This window comes from Balaenoptera physalus (genome assembly GCF_965194825.1).
Source record: "Balaenoptera physalus genome assembly, chromosome: X".
NCBI lineage: Eukaryota > Metazoa > Chordata > Mammalia > Artiodactyla > Balaenopteridae > Balaenoptera > Balaenoptera physalus.
Genome location: NC_138903.1, coordinates 61,226,155 through 61,249,364, shown reverse-complemented (window position 1 = coordinate 61,249,364; position 23,210 = coordinate 61,226,155). Strand labels below are relative to the sequence as shown.

The following is a 23,210-nucleotide window of genomic DNA, read 5'->3' as shown; positions in this document are numbered from 1 at the left end:
CTTATATTTAGGCCTTTAATCCATTTTGAGGTTATTTCTGTGTATGGTGTTAGGGAGTGTTCAAATTTCATTCTTTTATGTGTGGCTGTCCAATTTTCCCAGTACCACTTATTGAAGTGTCTGTCTTTTCTCCATTGTATATTCTTGCCTCCTTTATCAAAGATAAGGGGACCATATGTGCGTGGGTTTGTCTCTGGGCTTTCTATCCTGATCCATTGATCTATGTTTCTGTTTTTGTGCCAGTACCATACTGTCTTGATTACTGTAGCTTTGTACTATAGTCTGAAGTCAGGGAGCCTGATTCCTCCAGCTCTGTTTTTCTTTCTCAAGATTGCTTTGGCTCTTCGGGTTCTTTTGTGTTTCCATACGAATTGTGAGATTTTTTGTTCTAGTTCTGTGAAAAATGCCAGTGGCAGTTTGATAGAGATTGCATTGAATCTGTAGATTGCGTTGGGTAGTATAGTCATTTTCACAATGTTGATTCTTCCAATCCAAGAACATGGTATATCTTTCCATCTATTAGTATCATCTTTAGTTTCTTTCATCAGTGTCTTATAATTTTCTGCATACAGGTCTTTTGTCTCCTTAGGTGGTTTATTCCTAGGTATTTTATTCTTTTTGTTGCAATGGTAAATGGGAGTGTTTTCTTAATTTCACTTTGAGATATTTCATCATTAGTGTATAGGAATGCAAGAGATTTCTGTGCATTAATTTTGTATCCTGCTACTTTACCAAATTCATTGACTAGCTCTAGTAGTTTTCTGGTAGCATCTTTACGATTCTCTATGTATAGTATCATGTCATCTGCAAACAGTGACAGCTTTACTTCTTTTCTGATTTGGATTCCTTTTATTTCTTTTTCTTCTCTGATTGCTGTGACTAAAACTTCCAAAACTATGTTGAATAATAGCGGTGAGAGTGGGCAACCTTGTCTTGTTCCTGATCTTAGTGGAAATGGTTTCAGTTTTTCGCCATTGAGGACAATGTTGGCTGTGGGTTTGTCATATATGGCCTTTATTATGTTGAGGAAAATTCCCTCTATGCCTACTTTCTGGAGGGTTTTTATCATAAATGGTGTTGAATTTTGTCGAAAGGTTTCTCTGCATCTCTTGAGATAATCATATGGTTTTTCTCCTTCAGTTTCTTAATATGGTGTATCACACTGATTGATTTGCGTATATTGGAGAATCCTTGCATTCGGGGGATAAACCCCACTTGATCATGGTGTATGATTCTTTTAATGTGCTGTTGGATTCTGTTTGCTAGTATTTTGTTGAGGATATTTACATCTATGTTCATCAGTGATATTGGCCGGTAGTTTTCTTTTGTTGTGACATCTTTTTCTGGTTTTGGTATCAGGGTGATGGTGGCCTCGTAGAATGAGTTTGGGAGTGTTCCTCCCTCTCCTATATTTTGGAAGAGTTTGAGAAGGATAGGTGTTAGCTCTTCTGTAAATGATTGATAGAATTCGCCTGTGAAGCCATCTGGTCCTGAGCTTTTGTTTGTTGGAAGATTTTTAATCACAGTCTCAATTTCAGTGCTTGTGATTGGTCTGTTCATATTTTCCATTTCTTCCTGGTTCAGTCTCGTAAGGTTGTGCATTTCTAAGAATTTGTCCATTTCTTTCAGGTTGTCCATTTTATTGGCATAGAGTTGCTTGTAGTAATCTCTCATGATCGTTTGTATTTCTGCAGTGTCAGTTGTTACTTCTCCTTTTTCATTTCTAATTCTATTGATTTGAGTCTTCTCCCTTTTTTTCTTGATGAGTCTGGCTAATGGTTTATCAATTTTGTTTATCTTCTCAAAGAACCAGCTTTTAGTTTTATTGATCTCTGCTATCGTTTCCTTCATTTCTTTTTCATTTATTTCTGATCTGATCTTTATGATTTCTTTCCTTCTGCTAACTTTGAGGTTTTTTTGTTCTTCTTTGTGTGATGGCTTTAGGTGTAAGGTTAGGTTGTTTATTTGAGATGTTTCTTGTTTCTTAAGGTAGGATTGTATTGCTACAAACTTCCCTCTAGGAAATGCTCTTGCTGCATCCCATAGGTTTTGGGTCGTCGTGTTTTCATTGTCATTTGTTTCTAGATATTTTTTGATTTCCTCTTTGATTTCTTCAGTGATCTCTTGGTTATTAGTAGTGTATTGTTTAGCCTTCACGTGTTTGTATTTTTTACAGATTTTTTCCTGTAATTGATATCTAGTCTCATAGCGTTGTGGTCAGAAAAGATATTTGACACAATTTCAATTTTCTTAAACTTACCAAGGCTTGATTTGTGACCCAAGATATGATCTATCCTGGAGAATGTTCCATGAGCACTTGAGAAGAATATGTATTCTGTTGTTTTTGGATGGAATGTCCTATAAATATCAATTAAGTCCATCTTGTTTAATGTATCATTTAAAGCTTGTGTTTCCTTGTTTATTTTCATTTTGGATGATCTGTGCATTGGTGAAAGTGGGGTGTTAAAGTCCACTACTATGCTGGTGTTACTGTCGATTTCCCCTTTTATAGCTGTTAGTATTTGCCTTATTTATTGAGGTGCTCCTATGTTGGGTGCATAAATATTTACAACTGTGATATCTTCTTCTTGGATTGATCCCTTGATCATTATGTAGCGTCCTTCTTTGTCTCTTGTAATAGTCTTTGTCTTAAAGTCTGTTTTGTCTGGTATGAGAATTACGACTCCAGCTTTCTTTTGCTTTCCCTTTGAATGGAATATCTTTTTCCATCCCCTCACTTTCAGTCTGTATGTGTCCCTAGGTCTGAAGTGGGTCTCTTGTAGACAGCATATATACGGGTGTTGTTTTTGTATTCATTCAGCCTGTCTGTGTCTTTTGGTTGGAGCATTTAATCCATTTACATTTAAGGTAATTATTGATACGTATGTTTCTATTAGCATTTTCTTAATTGTTTTGGGTTTGTTATTGTAGGTCTTTTTCTTCTCTTGTGTTTCCTGCCTAGAGAAGTTCCTTTAGCATTTGTTGTAAAGCTGGTTTGGTGGTGCTGAATTCTCTTAGCTTTGGCTTGTCTGTAAAGGTTTTAATTTCTCCATCAAATCTGAATGAGATCCTTTGCTGGGTAGAGTAATCTTGGTTGTTGGTTTTTCTCCTTCATCTCTTTAAATATGTCCTGCCACTCCCTTCTGGCTTGCAGAGTTTCTGCTGAAAGATCATCTGTCAACCTTATGGGGATTCCCTTGTATGTTATTTGCTGTTTTTTCCCTTGCTGCTTTTAATATGCTTTCTTTGTATTTAAATTTTGATAGTTTGATTAGTATGTGTTTTGGCGTGTTTCTCCTTGGATTTATCCTGTATGGGACTCTCTGTGCTTCCTGGACTTGATTAACTATTTCCTTTCCCATATTAGGGAAGTTTTCAACTATAATCTCTCGAAATATTTTCTCAGTCCTTTTCTTTTTGTTTTCTTCTTCTGCGACCACTATAATTCGAATGTTGCTGTGTTTAATATTGTCCCAGAGGTCTCTGAAACTGTCCTCAATTCTTTTCATTCTTTTTTCTTTATTCTGCTCTGCACTAGTTATTTCCACTATTTTATCTCCCAGGTCACTTATCCGTTCTTCTGACTCAGTTATTCTGCTATTGATCCCTTCTAGAGAATTTTTAATTTCATTTATTGTGTTGTTCATCACTGTTTGTTTGCTCTTTAGTTTTTCTAGGTCCTTGTTAAACGTTTCTTGTATTTTCTCTATTCTATTTCTTAGATTTTGGATCATCTTTACTATCATTCTGAATTCTTTTTCAGGTAGACTGCCTATTTCCTCTCCTTTTGTTAGGTCTGGTGGGTGTTTGCCTTGCTCCTTCATCTGCTGTGTGTTTCTCTGTCTTCTCATTTTGCTTAACTTACTGTGTTTGGGGTCTCCTTTTCGCAGGCTGCAGGTTCGTCGTTCCCGTTGTTTTTGGTGTCTGCCCTCAGTGGCTAAGGTTGGTTCCGTGGGTTGTGTAGGCTTCCTGGTGGAGGGGACTAGTGCCCGTGTTCTGGTGAATGAGGCTGGATCTCTTCTTTCTGGTGGGCAGGTCCACGTCTGGTGGTTTGTTTTGGGGTGTCTGTGGCTTTATTATGATTTTAGGCAGACTCTCTGCTAATGGGTGGGGTTGTGTTCCTGTCTTGCTAGTTGTTTGGCATAGGGTGTCCAGCACTGTAGCTTGCTGGTCATTGAGTGGAGCTCGGTCTTGGCGATGAGATGGAGGTCTCTGGGAGATTTTCGCCGTTTGATATTATGTGGAGCTGGGAGGTCTCTTGTGGACCAGTGTTCTGAACTTGGCTCTCCCACCTCAGAGGCACAGCCCTGACGCCTGGCTGGAGCACCAAGAGCCTGTTATCCACACGGCTCAGAATAAAAGGAAGAAAAAAAGGAAAGAAAGGAGAAGATAAAGTAAAATAAAATAAAGTTATTAAAATAAAAAATAAAAATAATTTAAAACAAAATTTTTTTAAGTAATAAAAAAAAAGGAAGAAAGAAAGCAGAGAGCAACCAAACCAAACCAAAAAACAAATCTACCAATGATAATAAGTGCTAAAAACTATACTAAAAAACAACAAGAACAAAGAACACGGACAGACAGAACCCTAGGACAAATGGTAAAAGCAAAGCTATACAGAGAAAATCACACACAGAAGCACACACATACACACTCACATAAAGAGAAAAAGGGAAAAAATATATATATATTGTTGCTCCCAAAGTCCACCTCCTCAATTTAGGATGATTTGTTGTCTGTTCAGGTATTTTGCAGTTGCAGGGTACATCAAGTTGATTGTGGAGATTTAATTCGCTGCTCTTGAGGCTGCTGGGAGAAATTTACCTTTCTCTTCTTTGTTCGCACACCTCCTGGGGTTCAGCTTTGGAGTTGGCCCCGCCTCTGCGTGTAGGTTGCCTGAGGGCATCTGTTCTTTGCTCAGACAGGACGGGGTTAAAGGAGCAGCTGATTAGGGTGCTCTGGCTCACTCAGGCCTGGGGGAGGGAGACGTACGGAGTTTGGGGCGAGCCTGCGGTAGCAGAGCCCAGCGTGACGTTGCACCAGCCTGAGGCGCGCTGTGTGTTCTCCCGGGGATGTTGTCCCTGGTTCACGGGACCCTGGCGGTGGCGGGCTGCACAGGCTCCTGGGAGGGGAGGTGTGGATAGTGACGTGTGCTTGCACACTGGCTTCTTGGTGGCTGCAGCAGCAGTCTTATCGTCTCATGCCCTTCTCTGGAGCTCCTTTATGCGTGCTCTGAATCGTCTCTCCTGGCACACCAGGAAACAAAGGGGCAAGAAAAAGTCTCTTGCCTCTTCAGCAGCTCCAGACTCTTTCCTGGACTCCCTCCCGGCTAGCTGTGGCGCACTAGCCCCCTTCAGGCTGTTTTCACGCAGCCAACCCCAGTCCTCTTCCTGGGATCCAACCTTCAAAGCCCGAGCCTCAGCTCCCAGACCCCGCCCGCCCCGGCGGGTGAGCAGACAAGCCTCTCGGGCTGGTGAGTGCTGGTCGGCACCGATCCCCTGTGCGGGAATCTCTCCACTTTGCCCTCTGCACCCCTGTTGCTACGCTCTCCTCCGTGGCTCCGAAGCTTCCCCCTCCACCACCCACAGTCTCCGCCTGTGAAGGGGCTTCCTAGTGTGTGGAAACCTTTCCTTCTTCGCAGCTCCCTCCCAGAGGTCCAAGTCCCATCCCTATACTTTTGTCTCTGTTTGTTTTTTTATTTTTGCCCTACCCAGGTACATGGGGAGTTTTTTGCCTTTTGGGAAGTCTGAGGTCTTCTGCCAGCATTCAGTAGGTGTTCTGTAGGAGTTGTTCCACTTGTAGATGTATTTCTGATGTATTTGTGGGGAGGAAGGTGATCTCCACGTCTTACTCCTCTGCCATCTTGAAGGTCTCCTCTAGTAGCCTTCTTATTTAAGTATTATTTACTCAGTGTGTTGGTTTTAGGGCATTCTGTCTGAGCTTCAGTCTCCTCTGCCATCTTGAAGCTCCTCCCAAGATTTACTCTTAACAATTTAAAAATATACAGTATAGTAATAACTATAGTTGGCATGCTGTATATTACATCCCTGTGTCCTATTTATTTTATAACTGGAAGTTTGTACCTTTTGACTTCCTTTACCCATTTGGCCCCCCCTCCACTTCCGGCTTCTGGCAACCACCAGTCTGTTTCCTATATCTATGAGCCTTTTTTTTTTTTAAATGATTCCACATGTAAGTGAGATCATACGGTATTTGTCTTTCTCTGTGTGACTTATTTCACTTAGTATAACGCCTTTAAGGTCCATCCATGTTTCAGATGACAAGATTTCATTCTTTTTTATGGCTGAATAACATTTTATTGTATATATTTACCACATTTTTTAAATCAATTCATCGATGGAGACTTAGGTTCTTTCCACATCTTGGTTATTGTAAATAATGCTGCAGTGAACATGGGGTTGCACAGGTCTTTTCAAGTTAGTGTTTTCATTTTCTTCAGATAAATACCCAAAAGTGGAATTGCTGGATCATATGATAGTTCTATTTTTAATTTTTTGAGGAACCTCCCTACTGTTTTCCATAGTGGCTGCACCAATTTACATTTCCACAAACAGTGTTGAGGGTTCCCTTTTCTCCACATCCCTGCCAACACTTGTTATTGCTTGTCTTTTTATGATGGCCATTCTAACAGGTGTGAGGTGATATCTCATTATGGTTTTGATTTGCATTTCCTTGATGATTAATGATGTTGAACATCTTTTTTTTCATGTACGTGTTGGCCTTCACTGTGTTTTCTTTGGAAAAGTGTCTATTCAGACATTTTTAAATTGGATTTTCTTTTGTTATTAAGTTGTATGGTTTCTTTATATATTTTGGATATTAAGCCCTTATCAGATATATGATATGCAAATATTTTCTCCCATTCTAAACTTTCCTAATTCTGTTATCAATATTTTGAGCAAGGGCTATAATATATATACTTCTCAGCCTAATGCTTACCTAATCTTAGAAGAATCAAGATATTTAATATTAGTCTTTCTATTAACTAATTTATGGGACTAAGGAAGCTAGAGGTTTTTCTTTTCATATGTATCATTACTTGAGGCATATGAAATATGTATGGTATATTTTCCCAAATATCTCTGATCATGCAGTAGGTACTAAAGAGTCTATGAGCTTTAAAAAATGTTTGAGTGTATTTGAAAATAAGTTGCTTTGTGAAGTCTCTGTATGAATCTATTTTCTGATATTTAACTGAAAACTTCTCTTTTTTAAAAAAATTTATTTATTTGTTTATTTACTTTTGGCTGCGTTCGGTCTTTGTTGCTGCACGCGGGCTTTCTCTAGTTGCGGCGAGTGGGGGCTTCTCTTTGTTGTGGTGTGCGGGTTTCTCATTGTGGTGGCTTCTCTGGTTGCAGAGCATGGGCTCTAGGCACGCGGGCTCAGTAGTTGTGGCTCACGGGCTCAGTAGTTGTGGCTCACGGGCTCCGGAGTGCAGGCTCAGTAGTTGAGGCGCACGGGCTTATTTGCTTCCGTAGAATGTTGGATCTTCCTGGATCAGGGCTCAAACCTGTACCCCCGCATTGGTAGGCGGATTCTTAACTACTGTGCCACCAGGGAAGTACTGAAAATTTTTCATTTAGCAGATTTATTGTTCGTTGTAGCAGGTTAAAAATCTGTTTATTGTAGCAGATTAAAAATCTTCCAGAAGGTGCTCTTATGTTATTGTTATGAATATTAACAACATTCTTGCTAGTTAATGCTCAGAAATGTTGCAGGAAATTAGAGACATGTAGGTTATGGAGACCTCTGTTACACGAGTTTGGAAAAACCTCAATTTTGATAATATGAAAGGCATCAATTATGGTTCTACATCATGTTTGGGTTTTAAGGAATTCTATGGCCTAATAAGATTCAGCTATATCGGGTCTGGAGCTTAAGACTATTTAGAAAATGGTGACATCATTTGTACAGATTCAATAACTGGCTAATGTTGTTGCTAATTGAGCATGTCATTTTTTTCTCACAAAGTAAGGTCAGGACTTCAGCGTATGTCTGTCTAATGCTTTAAAGTATTAATAAGTATTTTAGTTTTACAGGGCATGTATCTAAGTCTCCCTTCAGAATTTCTACATTTTGTAGTTTTGAAGACATTGTTAATGTCTTTTCTGTAGTTTTAAGATGACCTATAATAACATGACTATTTGTGAAGTCAATGCATTTTACTTTGAGAATGAGTAATGATGATTAAGGTATAAACAAGTGACTCCCAGGAAATACAAATTTTATTTGAAAATTATACTTTGCCTTTAGCTAAAATAAACTTTGTCTCCAGTTTGGTTTTACTCTAAGGAGTATTGACGTTTCTCCATGCTGTATTCATTTGACAAAAGGTCTAGGAACAGATTTCAGAATGATTTGCTACTTTCAGCCAATGGTGATAGTTCACAGCACTTTTATCATTTATTGTTATTTCAGCAATTGTTGAAAACCTGATTGTAGAAGACAGTTCATTTATGATACGTGAGGCAATTGATAGACTCTTCATGGACATAGCAATTATCAACAGCGCGTATATGGCTGAAATACAGGACTCTGAGGTTGGTATTTTGTTTATAAGTTTTGATGATTTTGTTTATAAGTTTTGATGATTCACTGTTTTAATTAATGTATAAGTAAAAAAAATAGACTTCATGATTAACATGAAATCTAAATACATGGAAATCAAGCCTAATGGCACATTTAGGGAAAATAGTGTTTTAGAAACCAATGGAAAAATATGTCTCAAATTTAATATGTACTATTTAATCTGTCTAGGCTTCAGTTTTCTCATCTCTTAAAAGGAGCATAATAAAACCCACCTCCCAGTGTTGTTGTGAATAGTAAACAAAATAACATATTTAAGGTCCTGGGTGCATAGTAGTTAGTCGCTTAGTAATAGTTCTCGGGCTTCCCTGGTGGCGCAGTGGTTAAGAATCTGCCTGCCAACGCAGGGGACATGGGTTCGAGCCCTGGTCCTGGAAGATCCCACATGCCACGGAGCAACTAAGCCCGTGTGCCACGATAAGAGAAGCCACTATGATGAGAAGCCTGCACACCGCAACGAAGAGTAGCCCCTGCTCGCTGCAACTAGAGAAACCCTGTGCGCAGCAATGAAGACCCAACACAGCCAATAAATAAAATAAATAAATAAATAAAATAATAATAGTTCTCTTTTCCTTCCTTCTGCAGCAAAGTAAGAAACTACGTGGTACCTGGTAGTGGGGAACTCAGTTGACTATAAGCCTTCAGTGGTGCTTTTTTTGGGGTTTTTTTCTAGTGTTTAATTGGAGGTCTGTCACTTAATTTTGAAATTGCCTTGAGGTTCTGAAATACTTTTGGGAATGTTTACCTTGGGCAGATCCTTCCATTTTGGTGATTGCACATATGGAAAGGTGAGAATAAAGTTTGTTGTAATTATGTCTCATATATATATAACTTTATATATATAACTTTATTTATATAATTCATATGCCATATAATTTACCCATTTCAAGTGTACAATTCAATGATTTTTAGTATTTCACAGAGTTGTGCACACATCACCACAGTTAAGTTTAGAACATTTTCATCACCTCTGAAAGAAACCTTGCACCCATTCACAGACACTTTCCATTTCCTCCTCTCTCCTCCAGCTCTAGGCAACCTCTAATCTACTTTCCATCTCTATGGATTTGCCTATCCTGGACATGTTATATAAATGGAATCATACAATACGTGGTCTTTTGGGACTGACTTCTGTCACTTAGCATAATGTTTTCAAGGTTCTTCCATGTTGTAGCATGTATCTGTACTTCATTACTTTTTTTTTAAATTCTAATTTCCATTTGAAAGCTTGAGTTTATTTATTTATTGATTGATTGATTGGCTGCATTGGGTCTTCATTGATGTGCGTGGGCTTTATCTAGTTGCGGCGAGCGGGGGCTACTCTTTGTTGCGGTGTGAAGGCTTCTCATTGCAGTGGCTTCTCTAGTTGTGAAGCACGGGTTCTAGGCATGCAGGCTTCAGTAGTTGTGGCACGTGGGCTCAGTAGTTGTGGCTCGTGGGGTCTAGAGCACAGGCTCAGTATTTGTGGCACGTGGGATTAGTTGCTCTGAGGCATGTGGGATCTTCCCAGACCAGGGCTCAAACCCGTGTCCCCTGCATTGGCAGGCAGATTCTTAACCACTGCGCCACCAGGGAAGTCCCATGTACTTCATTACCTTTTATGGCTGATAATATTCCATTCTTTGGACATATCATGTTTTGTATATCCATTCATCTGTTGATGAACATTTGGGTTGTTTACACCTTTTGGCTACTATGAATAATGCTGCTATGAACATTCATGTACAGGTTTTTATGTTTTTTTTTAAATTTAATTAATTAATTAATTTATTTATGGCTGTGTTGGGTCTTCGTTTCTGTGTGAGGGCTTTCTCCAGTTGTGGCAAGCGGGGGCCACTCTTCATCGCTGTGTGCGGGCCTCTCACCATCGCGGCCTCTCTTGCTGCGGAGCACAGGCTCCAGACGCACAGGCTCCGCAATTGTGGCTCACGGGCCCAGCCGCTCCGTGGCATGTGGGATCTTCCCAGACCAGGGCTCGAACCTGTGTCCCCTGCATTGGCAGGCAGATTCTCAACCACTGCTCCACCAGGGAAGCCCGGTTTTTATGTTTTTATTTCTCTTATATACCTAGGAGTGACATTGCTGGTCATATGGTAACTCTGTTTAACTTTTGAGGAACTGCCAGATTGTTTTCCAAAGTTACTGTACCATTTTACATTCCCACCGGCAGCATATCAGTGACCCAATTTTTCCACATCATCACCAATACTTATTATTAGCTTTTTGATTATAGCCATCCTAGTGAGTGTGAAGTAGTATCTCATTGTGTTTGTTTTATTTTTAATTGTGGTAAAGTATACATAATGTAAAATTTACCATCTTAACTATTTTTAAATGTAAAATTCAGTAGTATTGAGTACATTCACATCGTTGTGCAACCAATCTCCAGAACTCTTTTGATCTTGTAAAACTGAAATTCTATACCTATTAAACAACAACTCCCCATTCTCCCTTTCCCCCAGACCCTGGCAGCCACCATTCTACTTTCTATCTCTGTAAGTTTGACTACTCTTGGTACTTCATATAAGTGGAATCATACAGTATTTATCGCCTTGTGACTGGCATATTTCACTCAGTATAATGTCCTCAGATTTATCCATGGTGTAGTATGTGTCAGAATTTCTGCCTTCTTTTTATCCCCTCCCCCAGAATTTCTGTCCTTTTTAAGGCTTCATAATATTCCTTTATGTGTACATACCACATTTTGTTTATCTATACATCAGTCCATAGATACTTGAACTGCTTCCACCTTTTGGCTTTTGTGAATAATGCAGCTATGAACATGGGTATAAAAGTATCTGTTCAAGTCCCTGCTTTCAATTCTTTTGGGTATATACCCAGAAGTGGAATTGCTGGATCATATGGTAATTCTATTTTTTTTTTTTTTCTGAGGAACTGCCATACTGTTTACCATAGTGGCTGCACCATTTTTTTTTTTTTTTTTTTGCTGCACCATTTTAAATTCCCATCAGTAGTGCACGAGGGTTCCAATTTCTCTACATCCTTACCAACACTTGTTGTTTCTGTTTTTGGATAGTAGTCATCCTAATGGGTGTGTGGTGGTATCTCATTGTGGTTAATTTGTTTCCCTGATGGCTGATGATGTTGAGCATCTTCTCATGTGCTTATTGGTCATTTGCATATTTTCTTTGGAGAAATATCTATTAAGGTCCTTTGCCAATTTTTAAATTGAGTTGTCTTTTCATTATGAGTAGTAGGAGTTCTTTATATATTCCAGATACAAGTCACTTATCAGATACGTGACTTGAAAAATATTTTCTCCCATTCTGTGAGTTATCTTTTCACTTTCTTGATTGTATCCTCTGAAGCAAAAAAGTTTAAAATTTTGATGAAGTCTAACTTATCAAGTCTTTCTTTTATTGTTTATACTTTTGGTGTCATATCTAAGGAGGCTTTTCCTAACCCAAGGTCGTGAAGACTTACTGTTATGTTTTCTTCTGAGAGTTTTATAGTTTTAGTTCTTACCTTTAGGTTTATGATCCATTTTGAGTTTACTTTTGCATATCGTATGAGGAAGGGATCCAAATTCATTCTTTTGCATGTGGATATCAAGCTGTCCCAGTATGTTTGTTGACTGTTCTTTCCCCATTAAATTTGTGTTAGTATCCTTGTCAAAAATCAATTGACCATAAATATGAGGGTTTATTTCTGGATTCTCAGGTCTATTCCATTGATCTGTATGTCTGTCCTTATGCCAGTACTACACTCTCCTGATTATTGTAGCTTTGTAGAAAGGTTTGAAATTGGAAATGTGAGTCCTTTAACTTTGTTCTTCTCTTTCAAGATTCTTTTGACTATTCTGGGGTCCCTTGAATTTCTATATGAAATTTAGGATCTGCTTGCCAATTTCTGCAAAGAAGACAGCTGGAATTTTGATGGGTAGTGCATAAATCCATAGATCAATTTGGGGAGTATTGCCAACTTAACAGTATTAAGTGTTCTAAGCCATAAAATGGTATGTCTTTCCATTTATTGTTTAATTTTTTCAACGTTTTTAGTTTGGAGTATAAGTTTTGTACTTTTTTGTTAAATTTTCTACTTGTTTTATTTCTTTTGATGTTACTGTAGATGTATTGTTTTCGTAATTTAATTTTCAGTTTATTCATTGCTAATGTAATTGTTTTTCATGTATTGATCTTGTATCCTACAACCTTGTTAAATTTGTTAATTACTTCTAAAGTTGTTAGTATATTTTTTTACATAAAAGTCTCTTTTTAGAATGCTCAACATCATTAATCATTAGAGAAATGCAAATCAAAACTACAATGAGATATTATCTCACACCAGTCAGAATGGCCATCAGCAAAAAATCTACAAACAATAAATGCTGGAGAGGGTGTGGAGAAAAGGGAACCCTCTTGCGCTGTTGGTGGGAATGTAAATTGATACAGCCACTATGGAGAACAGTATGGAGGTTCCTTAAAAAACTAAAAATAGAACTACCATATGACCCAGCAATCCCAGTACTGGGCATATACCCTGAGAAAACCATAATTCAAAAAGAGCCATGTACCACAATGTTCATTGCAGCTCTATTTACAATAGCCAGGACATGGAAGCAACCTAAGTGTCCATCAAGAGATGAATGGATAAGGAAGATGTGGTACATATATACAATGGAATACTACTCAGCCATAAAAAGAAAGGAAATTGAGTTATTTGTAGTGAGGTGGATGGACCCTAGAGTCTGTCATACAGAGTGAAGTAAGTCAGAAAGAGAAAAACAAATACCGTATGCTAACACATATATATGGAATCTAAAAAAAAAAAATGGTCATGAAGAACCTAGGGGCGAGACGGGAATAAAGACGCAGACCTACTAGAGAATGGACTTGATTATATGGGGAGGGGGAAGGGTAAGCTGTGACAAAGTGAGAGAAGTGGCATGGACATATATACACTACCAAACGTAAAATAGGTAGCTAGTGGGAAGCAGCCGCATAGCACAGGGAGATCAGCTCGATGCTTTGTGACCATCTAGAGGGGTGGGATAGGGAGGGTGGGAGGGAGGGAGAGGCAAGAGGGAAGAGATATGGGGACATATGTATATGTATAACTGATTCACTTTGTTATAAAGCAGAAACTAACACCATTTTAAAGCAATTATACTCCAATAAAGATGTTAAAAAAAAAAGTCTCTCTTTAGATTATAACCTCTTTTTACTCTGTTAAGTTGTTAGTGAAAAGACATTATGAGGTTCAGAGTAAGAGTCTGGTCTTATTTTGCAACAAGGTCTGTTTGGTTGTAGAAGTGCCTTGAATTTTTCTTTCTAGAAAGCCTAATCTTCATATTATTTACTTCTGTTTGCTGCATATATTTATTGTGTTTATCATTACACATTTATATAAACCTAGCACAAGTCTTGCCACATATTAGGTGCTCAGTATATATTAGCTGAATAAATCTGCATTTTGTGAATATGCAGTGTTTATAGTCAGAATTAATCTTACCCTTTCTTTTTTTTGCAATGTCATATTTTTAAAATTAAAAAGAATTTTGTTGAAGTATAGTCGATTTATAATAATGTGTTAGTTTCAGGTGTACAGCAAATTGATTCAGATATATGTTCTTTTTCAGATTCTTTTCCATTGTAGGTTATTACGATACACTGAATATAGTTTCCCGAGCTATACAGTTGGTCCTTGTTTACCTGTTTTATATATAGTAGTGTGTATCTGTTAATCCCAAACTCCTAATTTATCCCTCCCCCACCTTTCGCCTTGTGTAACCATAAGTTTGTTTTCTTTTTTTTTTTTAATGTTTATTTGTTTATTTATTTTGGCTGTGCCGGGTCTTGGTTGCAGCACTTGGGATCTTGGCTGCAGCATGTGGGATCTAGTTGCGGCATGCAGACTTCTTAGTTGTGGCACGTGGACTTCTTAGTTGCGGCGCACATGCGGGATCTAGTTCCCTAACCAGGAATTGAACCCAGGCCGCCTTTATTGGGAGCACAGAGTCTTACCCACTGGGCCACCAGGGAAGTCCCATAAGTTTGTTTTCTATGTCTGTGTGTCTGTTTCTGTTTTGTAAATAAGTTCATTTGTATCATTTTTTTAGATTCCACAGATAGGTGATATCATATGATATTTGTCTTTCTCTGTCTGACTTAACTTCACATTATGCACATGGCATTATTTCATTCTTTTTTTTTTTCTTTGGCCATGCTGCATGGCTTGTGAGATCTCTGCTCCCTGACCAGGGATTGAACCCAGGCCATGGTAGTGAAAGCCTGGAGTCCTAACCACTAGGCCACCAGGGAACTCCCTCATTCTTTTTTATGGCTGAGTAACATTCCATTGTGTATGTATGTATGTACACATACACACACACACATACACACACACACACACACACACACCACATATTCTTTATCCGTTCATCTGTTGATAGACATTTAGGTTGCCTCCCTGTCTTGGCTATTGTAAATAGCACTGCTATGAGAATTGGGGTATATGTATCTTTTCGAATTAGAGTTTTTTGTCTTCTCTGGATATATGCCCAGGAGTGACATTGCTGGATCATATGGTAACTCTATTTTTGTTTTTTTAAGGAACTTCCATACTGTTCTCCATAGTGGCTGTATCAATTTACATTCCCACCAACAGTTTTCTCCACACTATCTTTAGTATTTATTATTTGTAGACTTTCTGATAATTTGTAGTTGCCATTCTGACTTGTATGAGATGATACCTCATTGTAGTTTTGATTTGCATTTATCTAATAGTGATGTTGAGCATCTTTTCATGTACCTGTTGGCCATCTGTATGTTTTCTTTGGAGAAATGTCTATTTAGGTTTTCTTCCCAATTTATTTTATTTTTAAAAAAACGTTTATTTTTAATTTTATTTTATTTATTTATATATTTTTTAACATCTTTATTGGAGTATAATTGCTTTACAATGGTGTGTTAGTTTCTGCTTTATAACAAAGTGAATGAGTTATACATATACATATGTCCCCATATCTCTTCCCTCTTGCGTCTCCCTCCCTCCCACCCTCCCTATCCCACCCCTCTAGGTGGTCACAAAGCACCAAGCTGATCTCCCTGTGTGCCCAATTTTTGATTGGGTTGTTTTTTTGATATTGAGTTTTATGAGCTATTTGTATATTTTGGCAATTAAGCCCTTATCGGTTCCATGATTTGCACATATTTTTTTCCGTTCTTTAGGTTGTCTTTTCATTTTGTTGATTTTTTTTTTTTTTTTTGCTGTGGAAAAACTTTTAAGTTTAATTACGTCCCATTTGTTTATTTTTTAAATTTTTTAAAATTAATTAATTAATTTATTTTTGATTGCGTTGGGTCATCACTGCTGCATGCGGGCCTTCTCTAGTTGCGGCGAGTGGGGGCTACTCTTTGTTGTGGTGCCCGTGCTTCTCATTGCAGTGGCTTCTCTTGTTGTGGAGCATGGGCTCTAGGCGTGTGGGCTTCAATAGATGTGGCACACGGGCTCTAGAGAGCAGGCTCAATAGTTGTGGCACATGGGCTTAGTTGCTCCGCGGCATGTGGTATCTTCCCAGACCAGGGCTCGAACCCGTGTCCCCTGCATTGGCAGGCGGATTCTTAACCACTGCGCCACCAGGGAAGTCCCTAATTTGTTTGTTTTTGCTTTTATTTCTTTTGCCTTGGGAGACAGATCTAAGAAGATACTGCTATGATTTATGTCTGAGAATGTTTTGCCTATGTTCTCTTCTAGGAGTTTTATGGTGTCATGTCTTATATTTAAGTATTTAAGACATTTTGAGTTTATTTCTATACATGGTATGAGGGAGTGTTCTAACTTCATGGATTTACATGTGGCTGTCCAGCTTTCCCAATACCAGTTGCTGAAGAGACTGTCTTTTCCCAATTGTATATTCTTGCTTCCTTTGTCTTTGTCATAGATTAATTGACTATAGGTACATGGGTTTATTTCTGGGCTCTCTATTGTGTTCCATTGATCTCTATGTCTGTTTTTGTGCCAATGTGACCACTATTTTAAATGGCTGAATAATATTCCTTCTAGTGGATTTAGCATATTTCATCTGTGTATTTCTTAACTAATGGACACTTATGTTGTTCAATAGTGAAATAATTTTTCACTATTGTAAATAATGATGTGTGGAACACTATTCAATGCAGAGGTGATCCCCTTCATATTTTGGATTATTTCCAAAGGATAGAGTCTCAGAAAAGCAATTACTGTGTCAAAAGATATGAACATCACAAGCACTGAAATTGAAACTGTGATTAAAAATCTTCCAACAAATAAAAGTCCAGGACCAGATGTCTTCACAGGCGAATTCTATCAGACATTTAGGGAAGAGCTAACACCTATGCTTCTCAAACACTTCCAGAATATAGCAGAGGGAGGAACACTCCCAAGCTCATTCTACGAGGCCACCATCACCCTGATACCAAAACCAGACAAAGACGTCACAAAAAAAGAAAACTACAGACCAATATCACTGATGAACATAGATGTAAATATCCTCAACAAAATACTAGCAAACAGAATCCAACAGCACATTAAAAGAATCATACACCATGATCAAGTGGGTTTTATCCCAGGAATGCAAGGATTCTTCAATATACGCAAATCAATCAGTGTGATACACCATACTAACAAATTGAGGGAGGAAAACCATATGGTCATCTCAATAGATGCAGAGAAAGCTTTCGACAAAATTCAACACCCATTTATGATAAAAACCCTCCAGAAAGTAGGCATAGAGGGAACTTACCTCAGCATAATAAAGGCCATATATGGCAAACACACAGCCAACATTGTCCTCAATGGTGAAAAACTGAAACCATTTCCAGTAAGATCAGGAAGAAGACAAGGTTGCCCACTCTCACCACTATTATTCAACATAGTTTTGGAAGATTTAGCCACAACAATCAGAGAAGAAAAAGAAATAAAAGGAATCCAAATCGGAAAAGAAGAAGTAAAGCTGTCACTGTTTGCAGATGACATGATACTATACATAGAGAATCGTAAAGATGCTACCAGAAAACTACTAGAGCTAGTCAATGAATTTGGTAAAGTAGCAGGATACAAAATTAATGCACAGAAATCTCTTGCATTCCTATACACTAATGGTGAAATATCTGAAATAGAAATTAAGAAAACACTCCCATTTACCATTGCAAGAAAAAGAATAAAATACCTAGGAATAAACCACCTAAGGAGACAAAAGACCTGTACGCAGGAAATTATAAGACACTGATGAAAGAAATTAAAGATGATACAAATCGATGGAGAGATATACCATGTTCTTGGATTGGAAGAATCAACATTGTGGAAATGACTCTACTACCCAAAACAATCTACAGATTCAATGCAATCCCTATCAAACTACCAATGGCATTTTTCACAGAACTAGAACAAAAAATTTCACAATTTGTAGGGAAACACAAAAGACCCAGGATAGCCAAAGCAATCTTGAGAAAGAAAAACGGAGCTGGAGGAATCAGGCTCCCTGACTTCAGACTATACTAAAGCTACAGTAATCAAGAAGATATGGCACTGGTACAAAAACAGAAATATAGATCGATGGAACAGGATAGAAAGCCCAGAGATAAACCCACGAACATATGGTCACCTTATCTTTGGTAAAAGAGGCAAGCATTTACAGTGGAGAAAAGACAGCCTCTTCAGTAAGTGGTGCTGGGAAAACTGGACAGCTACATGTAAAAGGATGAAATTAGAAAACTTCCTAACACCATACACAAAAATAAACTCAAAATGGATTAAAGACCTAAATGTAAGGCCAGACACTATCAAACTCTTAGAGGAAAACATAGGCAGAACACTCTATGACATAAATCACAGCAAGGTCCTTTATGACCCAGCTCCTAGAGCAATGGAAATGAAAGCAAAAGTAAACAAAGGGGACCTAATGAAACTTAAAAGCTTTTGCACGCAAAGGAAACCATAAACAAGACGAAAAGACAACCCTGAGAATGGGAGAAAATACTTGCCAATGAAGCAACTGACAAAGGATTAATCTCCAAAATTTACAAGCAGCTCATGCAGCTCAATATCAAAAAAACAAACAACCCAATCCAAAAATGGGCAGAAGACCTAAATAGACATTTCTCCAAAGAAGATGTATAGATTGCCAACAAACACATGAAAGAATGCTTAACATCATTAATCATTAGAGAAATGCAAATCAAAACTACAATGCGGGGCTTCCCTTGTGGCGCAGTGGGTGGGAATCTGCCTGCCAATGCAGGGGACACAGGTTTGATCCCTGGCCCAGGAAGATTCCCACATGCCGCGGAGCAACTAAGGCTGTGTGCCACAACTACTGAGACTGCGCTCAAGAGCCCATGCTCTGCAACAAGCGAAGCCACGATAATGAGACGCCCGCACACCACTCGCTGCAAGTAGAGAAAGCCCGCACACAGAACAAAGACCCAACAGAGCCAAAAAAACCAAAAACAAATAAATAAATTAATTAAAAAAACAAAAACAGGAAACTACAATGTGATATCATCTCACACCGGTCAGAATGGCCATCATCCAAAAATCTACAAACAATAAATGCTGGAGAGGGTGTGGAGAAAGGGGAACCCTCTTTCACTGTTGGTGGGAATGTAAATTGATACAGCCACTATGGAGAACAGTATGGAGGTTCCTTAAAAAACTAAAAATAGAACTACCATACAACCCAGCAATCCAACTACTGGGCATATACCCTGAGAAAACTATGATTCAAAAAGAGTTGTGGCTTCCCTGCTGGCGCAGTGGTTGAGAGTCTGCCTGCCAATGCAGGGGACACGAGTTCGAGCCCTGTTCCAGGAAGATCCCGCATGCCGCGGAGCAGCTAAGCCCGTGCGCCACAACTACTGAGCCCGCGTGCCACAACTACTGAAGCCCACACGCCTAGAGCCCATGCTCTGCAACATGAGAAGCCCACGCACCGCAACGAAGAGTAGCCCCTGCTCGCCGCAACTAGAGAAAGCCCATGAGCAGCAACGAAGACCTAACACAACCAAAAATAAATAAATAAATATATTAAAAGAAAAAAAATGAACCTAAGGGCAAGATGGGAATAAAGACACAGACCCACTAGAGAATGGACTTGAGGACATGGGGAGGGGGGAGGGTAAGGTGGGACAAAGTGAGAGAGTGGTAGTGTATATGTGGACATATGTACACTACCAAATGTAAAATAGATAGCTAGTGAGAAGCAGTCACATAGCACAGGGAGATCAGCTCGGTGCTATGTGACCAGCTAGAAGGGTGGGATAGGGAGGGTGGGAGGGAGGGAGACTCAAGTGGGAAGAGATATCGGCACATATGTATATGTATAACTGATTCACTTTGTTATAAAGAAGAAACTAACACACTGTTGTAAAGCAATTATATTCCAATAAAAATGTTAAAAAAAAAAGGTATGAACATTTTTTGGCTCTTTTTACATATTGTCAAATTGCTTTCCAAAATACCCAAAATGGCAGCTTTAAGCTGTTTTCCTCTGCATGTTTATTTTTCTACCTAAATACCATTTGTTCCTCTGGGAAATTTTAAGTCAGATATTAACTCCATGTGCTTTTGATGAAACAAATCAAATAATATTTCATGTGAAAGTCATCATGAGGTCAGCTGTGGCATTGGGATACTGTGTGAGAGAGATGGAGATGAGCATGATAATTAGCTGCAGAATAGTAGTGAAATGATGGCCATGCTAAATAAATAATCCATTTAAAGGGAAGCTCATCAGGGAAATGTGGAATTGTAGGGGGAAAAAGTGGTCTTGAGGAAATAAACTAAAATACAATTGTGCACCGTTATTGTACACAAACTGAGTTTAAAATTTTTTTCCAGTTACTCCTCTTAGTCGTATTACTACCAATATGATTATGATAAGATAATGGTATATAGCTTCTATCATAGTCAATATAGCACACCGGGAGACTTAGGCCAGAGCTATGGCATATTGGTCTGAGGCAATAGTAGCACCCAAGAACAACTATTGCCTTCAGAGCTCTCTTGCTAGAAACCAATCTACTGCAAATTTTATTCTTGAGATACTATGAGCTTGATTTATTTTTCCATCCAGTTGACTATGTTCCACCTGATAGATAAAACCAGAAGAAGCTATTAGAATCTTTGTCCCCATAGTCCCTAGAACAGAACATAATAAAACAACAAATCTTATTATTTTAATATGTATTCTGTATTTAGCACTTTGGCAGGTAGTATAAGTGCTACATAAATTGAGTGAGATATGATCTTTTTATTTATTTATTTATTTATTTATTTATTTATGGCTTTGTTGGGTCTCCGTTTCTGTGCGAGGGCTTTCTCTAGTTGCGGCAAGTGGGGGCCACTCTTCATCGCGGTGCGCGGGTCTCTCACTATCGTGACCTCTCTTGTTGCGGAGCACAGGCTCCAGACGCGCAGGCTCAGCAATTGTGGCTCACGGTCCCAGTTGCTCCGCGGCATGTGGGATCTTCCCAGACCAGGGCTCGAACCCGTGTCCCCTGCATTGGCAGGCAGATTCTCAACCACTGTGCCACCAGGGAAGCCCCCGAGATATGATCTTTGATTTCAAGGAGTCTAGTTGGGAAATAAGAGTAACAATAAAAACAAAGAATAAATGATACACAGTAGCATAGTTAATTGCTCAGTTATGTAAAACTTAGTTAATATAGGAATTCAAAGAAGAGAGAGACCAATGAAGACTGTAATGGTTGCTGAAAACTTCATGTATGTTCTTGGTGAGGGTGAATTTGGATTTGAGTTACATAAAGATCATGGGAGGAGGTATATCAGATGAAGCCAACAGTATGAATAAAGGTACACAGGAATGAACAAGTTGTGTTCATGGGACAATAAGATAATTACTCTGTGGGTAAGTTTTTGGGAGAAAAGTTAAAATGGGACTAGATTATGGAGGACTTGTAAATGACTCACAGTAGTCACATAAACGTGAAACATGCACGAAAGAAAATACCATTGGAGGTGGACAGTATTTTAAGTGGCTAAGAAAATGTTTCTGTTGTACAGCTTGAAGAAATGGCAGTAAACCTGTGGAACTGGGCAGTTACCAAGAAAACAGCTTTGGGTTTAAGTGAAGAGCAGATCGCTAAAGGTACATATATGTTTTGTGACTCATGTTATGAGGAGTATTCTTTATTATACATTAGATTGTGTTCCTGCAGTTTAAATAATATCTTGACCTGTTCTTAGATGCAGATTTGTTAAAAGAAAACTAAACAAAACAACCCATAAGCAGTGGTTTCTCAAGCAAACCCTGCCTTGGTTTTGTGGTTTTGCAGAGCTTAGCTCCTTATTAATAGAAATTTAAAAGCGTAACTGCAAGAAATAGTCTGGTGGTGAACAACAGAGATGATTAAAAATGAGGCGGGGAAATGAGAACTTGAAAAATTTCAAAGGACACGGATTATTTCCTTGGAGAAGAGATGATCAGAATCTTCAGGATTCTGAAGAACCATCAAATAGTAGTTTCTCCTCTCCATTAGTAAAATAATGAAAAATGTTGCTATGTGAGGAATTCAGATTAAAAAGTCTATAAAGAATAGTTTCTTCATGAGGTGGGTTAAAGAACATTGGACTGAGAAAAATTATAGAAGTTTTTTGTCAGAGCAAACAAGGATAACAACAACAAAACAAAACCCCAAAACCATATTCAGCTGCTTAGATGTATTAAATGTGATCTACTGTCTGGCAGAGTTCGAGTGCTTTAGCTAAATGGGCAGGGTCTAGTGTGCTGACAGTTACTGATTTCCAACAAGGATAGCGACAGTTAATGCATTTATGGAAAGTAATATGTCCCATTATAAAGGATACATTGAGGCAACAAACCAAAAGGTGAATCTGTGGAGTGCTTGGCTTGTAGACAAATGAATTTTGTCTGTATGCAACAAATAGAATTTCATATTAAGTATTTATCTTTATGAATATAAACCAAACTGTATACAAGTTCAGTGTATGTATAGGGTAATTAGTGGTTGATATAGTCAATAATATACTTACGTTTTAGCCCACTCCTCTATTAGGATGTTTAGAGAACGGTTCTGTCTCTTTAACTCTCAGATAAATGTTGACATCATTGCTGCTAGAAGCCTTAGATCTTGTAGTTGTGAGGAGGGAAGAGTTGGAAATTCATCTGTGGGAGAAACTTACTACACAGGTGAACTGTGCGATGTTAAAATGCTTTAATTCTAAACTTCTCCCATTCTGCATATCAAGGAACATTGCTCTGGCTGTTTTTCACTGCTTGTCAAATAGTGGGGATTTGGTAGATGAAGTGGGAGCTGCAGCCCTAGGACCTTTCCTAATGTACTTACTCTGCATGTAGCAGTTCTTAGATATTTGGGTGCTTATTATGTGTATAATACTTTTAGGATACAGTGGAAAACAGGGTGTAGTGCAGGAAGCCTCTGATTTTAAAAAGTTTTATTCTCAAAATCTGTTGATTGGAAGATATTTTGTCTCAAAAACAAATTCAGTGTGCCTGGATTGTGTTGTGTTCAAAACGTCATTAAGATTTATGCACTACAATTTATTATTATTGGGAAGAATTATGGAACAATGAACAGAAATAGGAAAGGCAGAAGTAGAGG

General features: G+C 38.4%; 1 protein-coding gene and 1 pseudogene across 2 annotated transcripts in view; one reads left to right on the top strand and one right to left on the bottom strand.

Moving 5' to 3' along the window:
* The window catches only part of TEX11 (testis expressed 11), a 373,633-nt gene that overhangs the window by 17,802 nt on the left and 332,621 nt on the right, over positions 1-23,210 (top strand). The window contains exons 3-4 of the mRNA XM_082445679.1: positions 8,440-8,561; positions 21,631-21,715. Coding sequence (XP_082301805.1) covers positions 8,440-8,561; positions 21,631-21,715 — 207 coding nt within the window. The remainder of the gene's footprint in view (positions 1-8,439; positions 8,562-21,630; positions 21,716-23,210) is intronic.
* The window catches only part of LOC309652343 (uncharacterized protein KIAA1143 homolog pseudogene), a 209,720-nt pseudogene that overhangs the window by 11,224 nt on the left and 175,286 nt on the right, over positions 1-23,210 (bottom strand). The window lies entirely within an intron of this gene.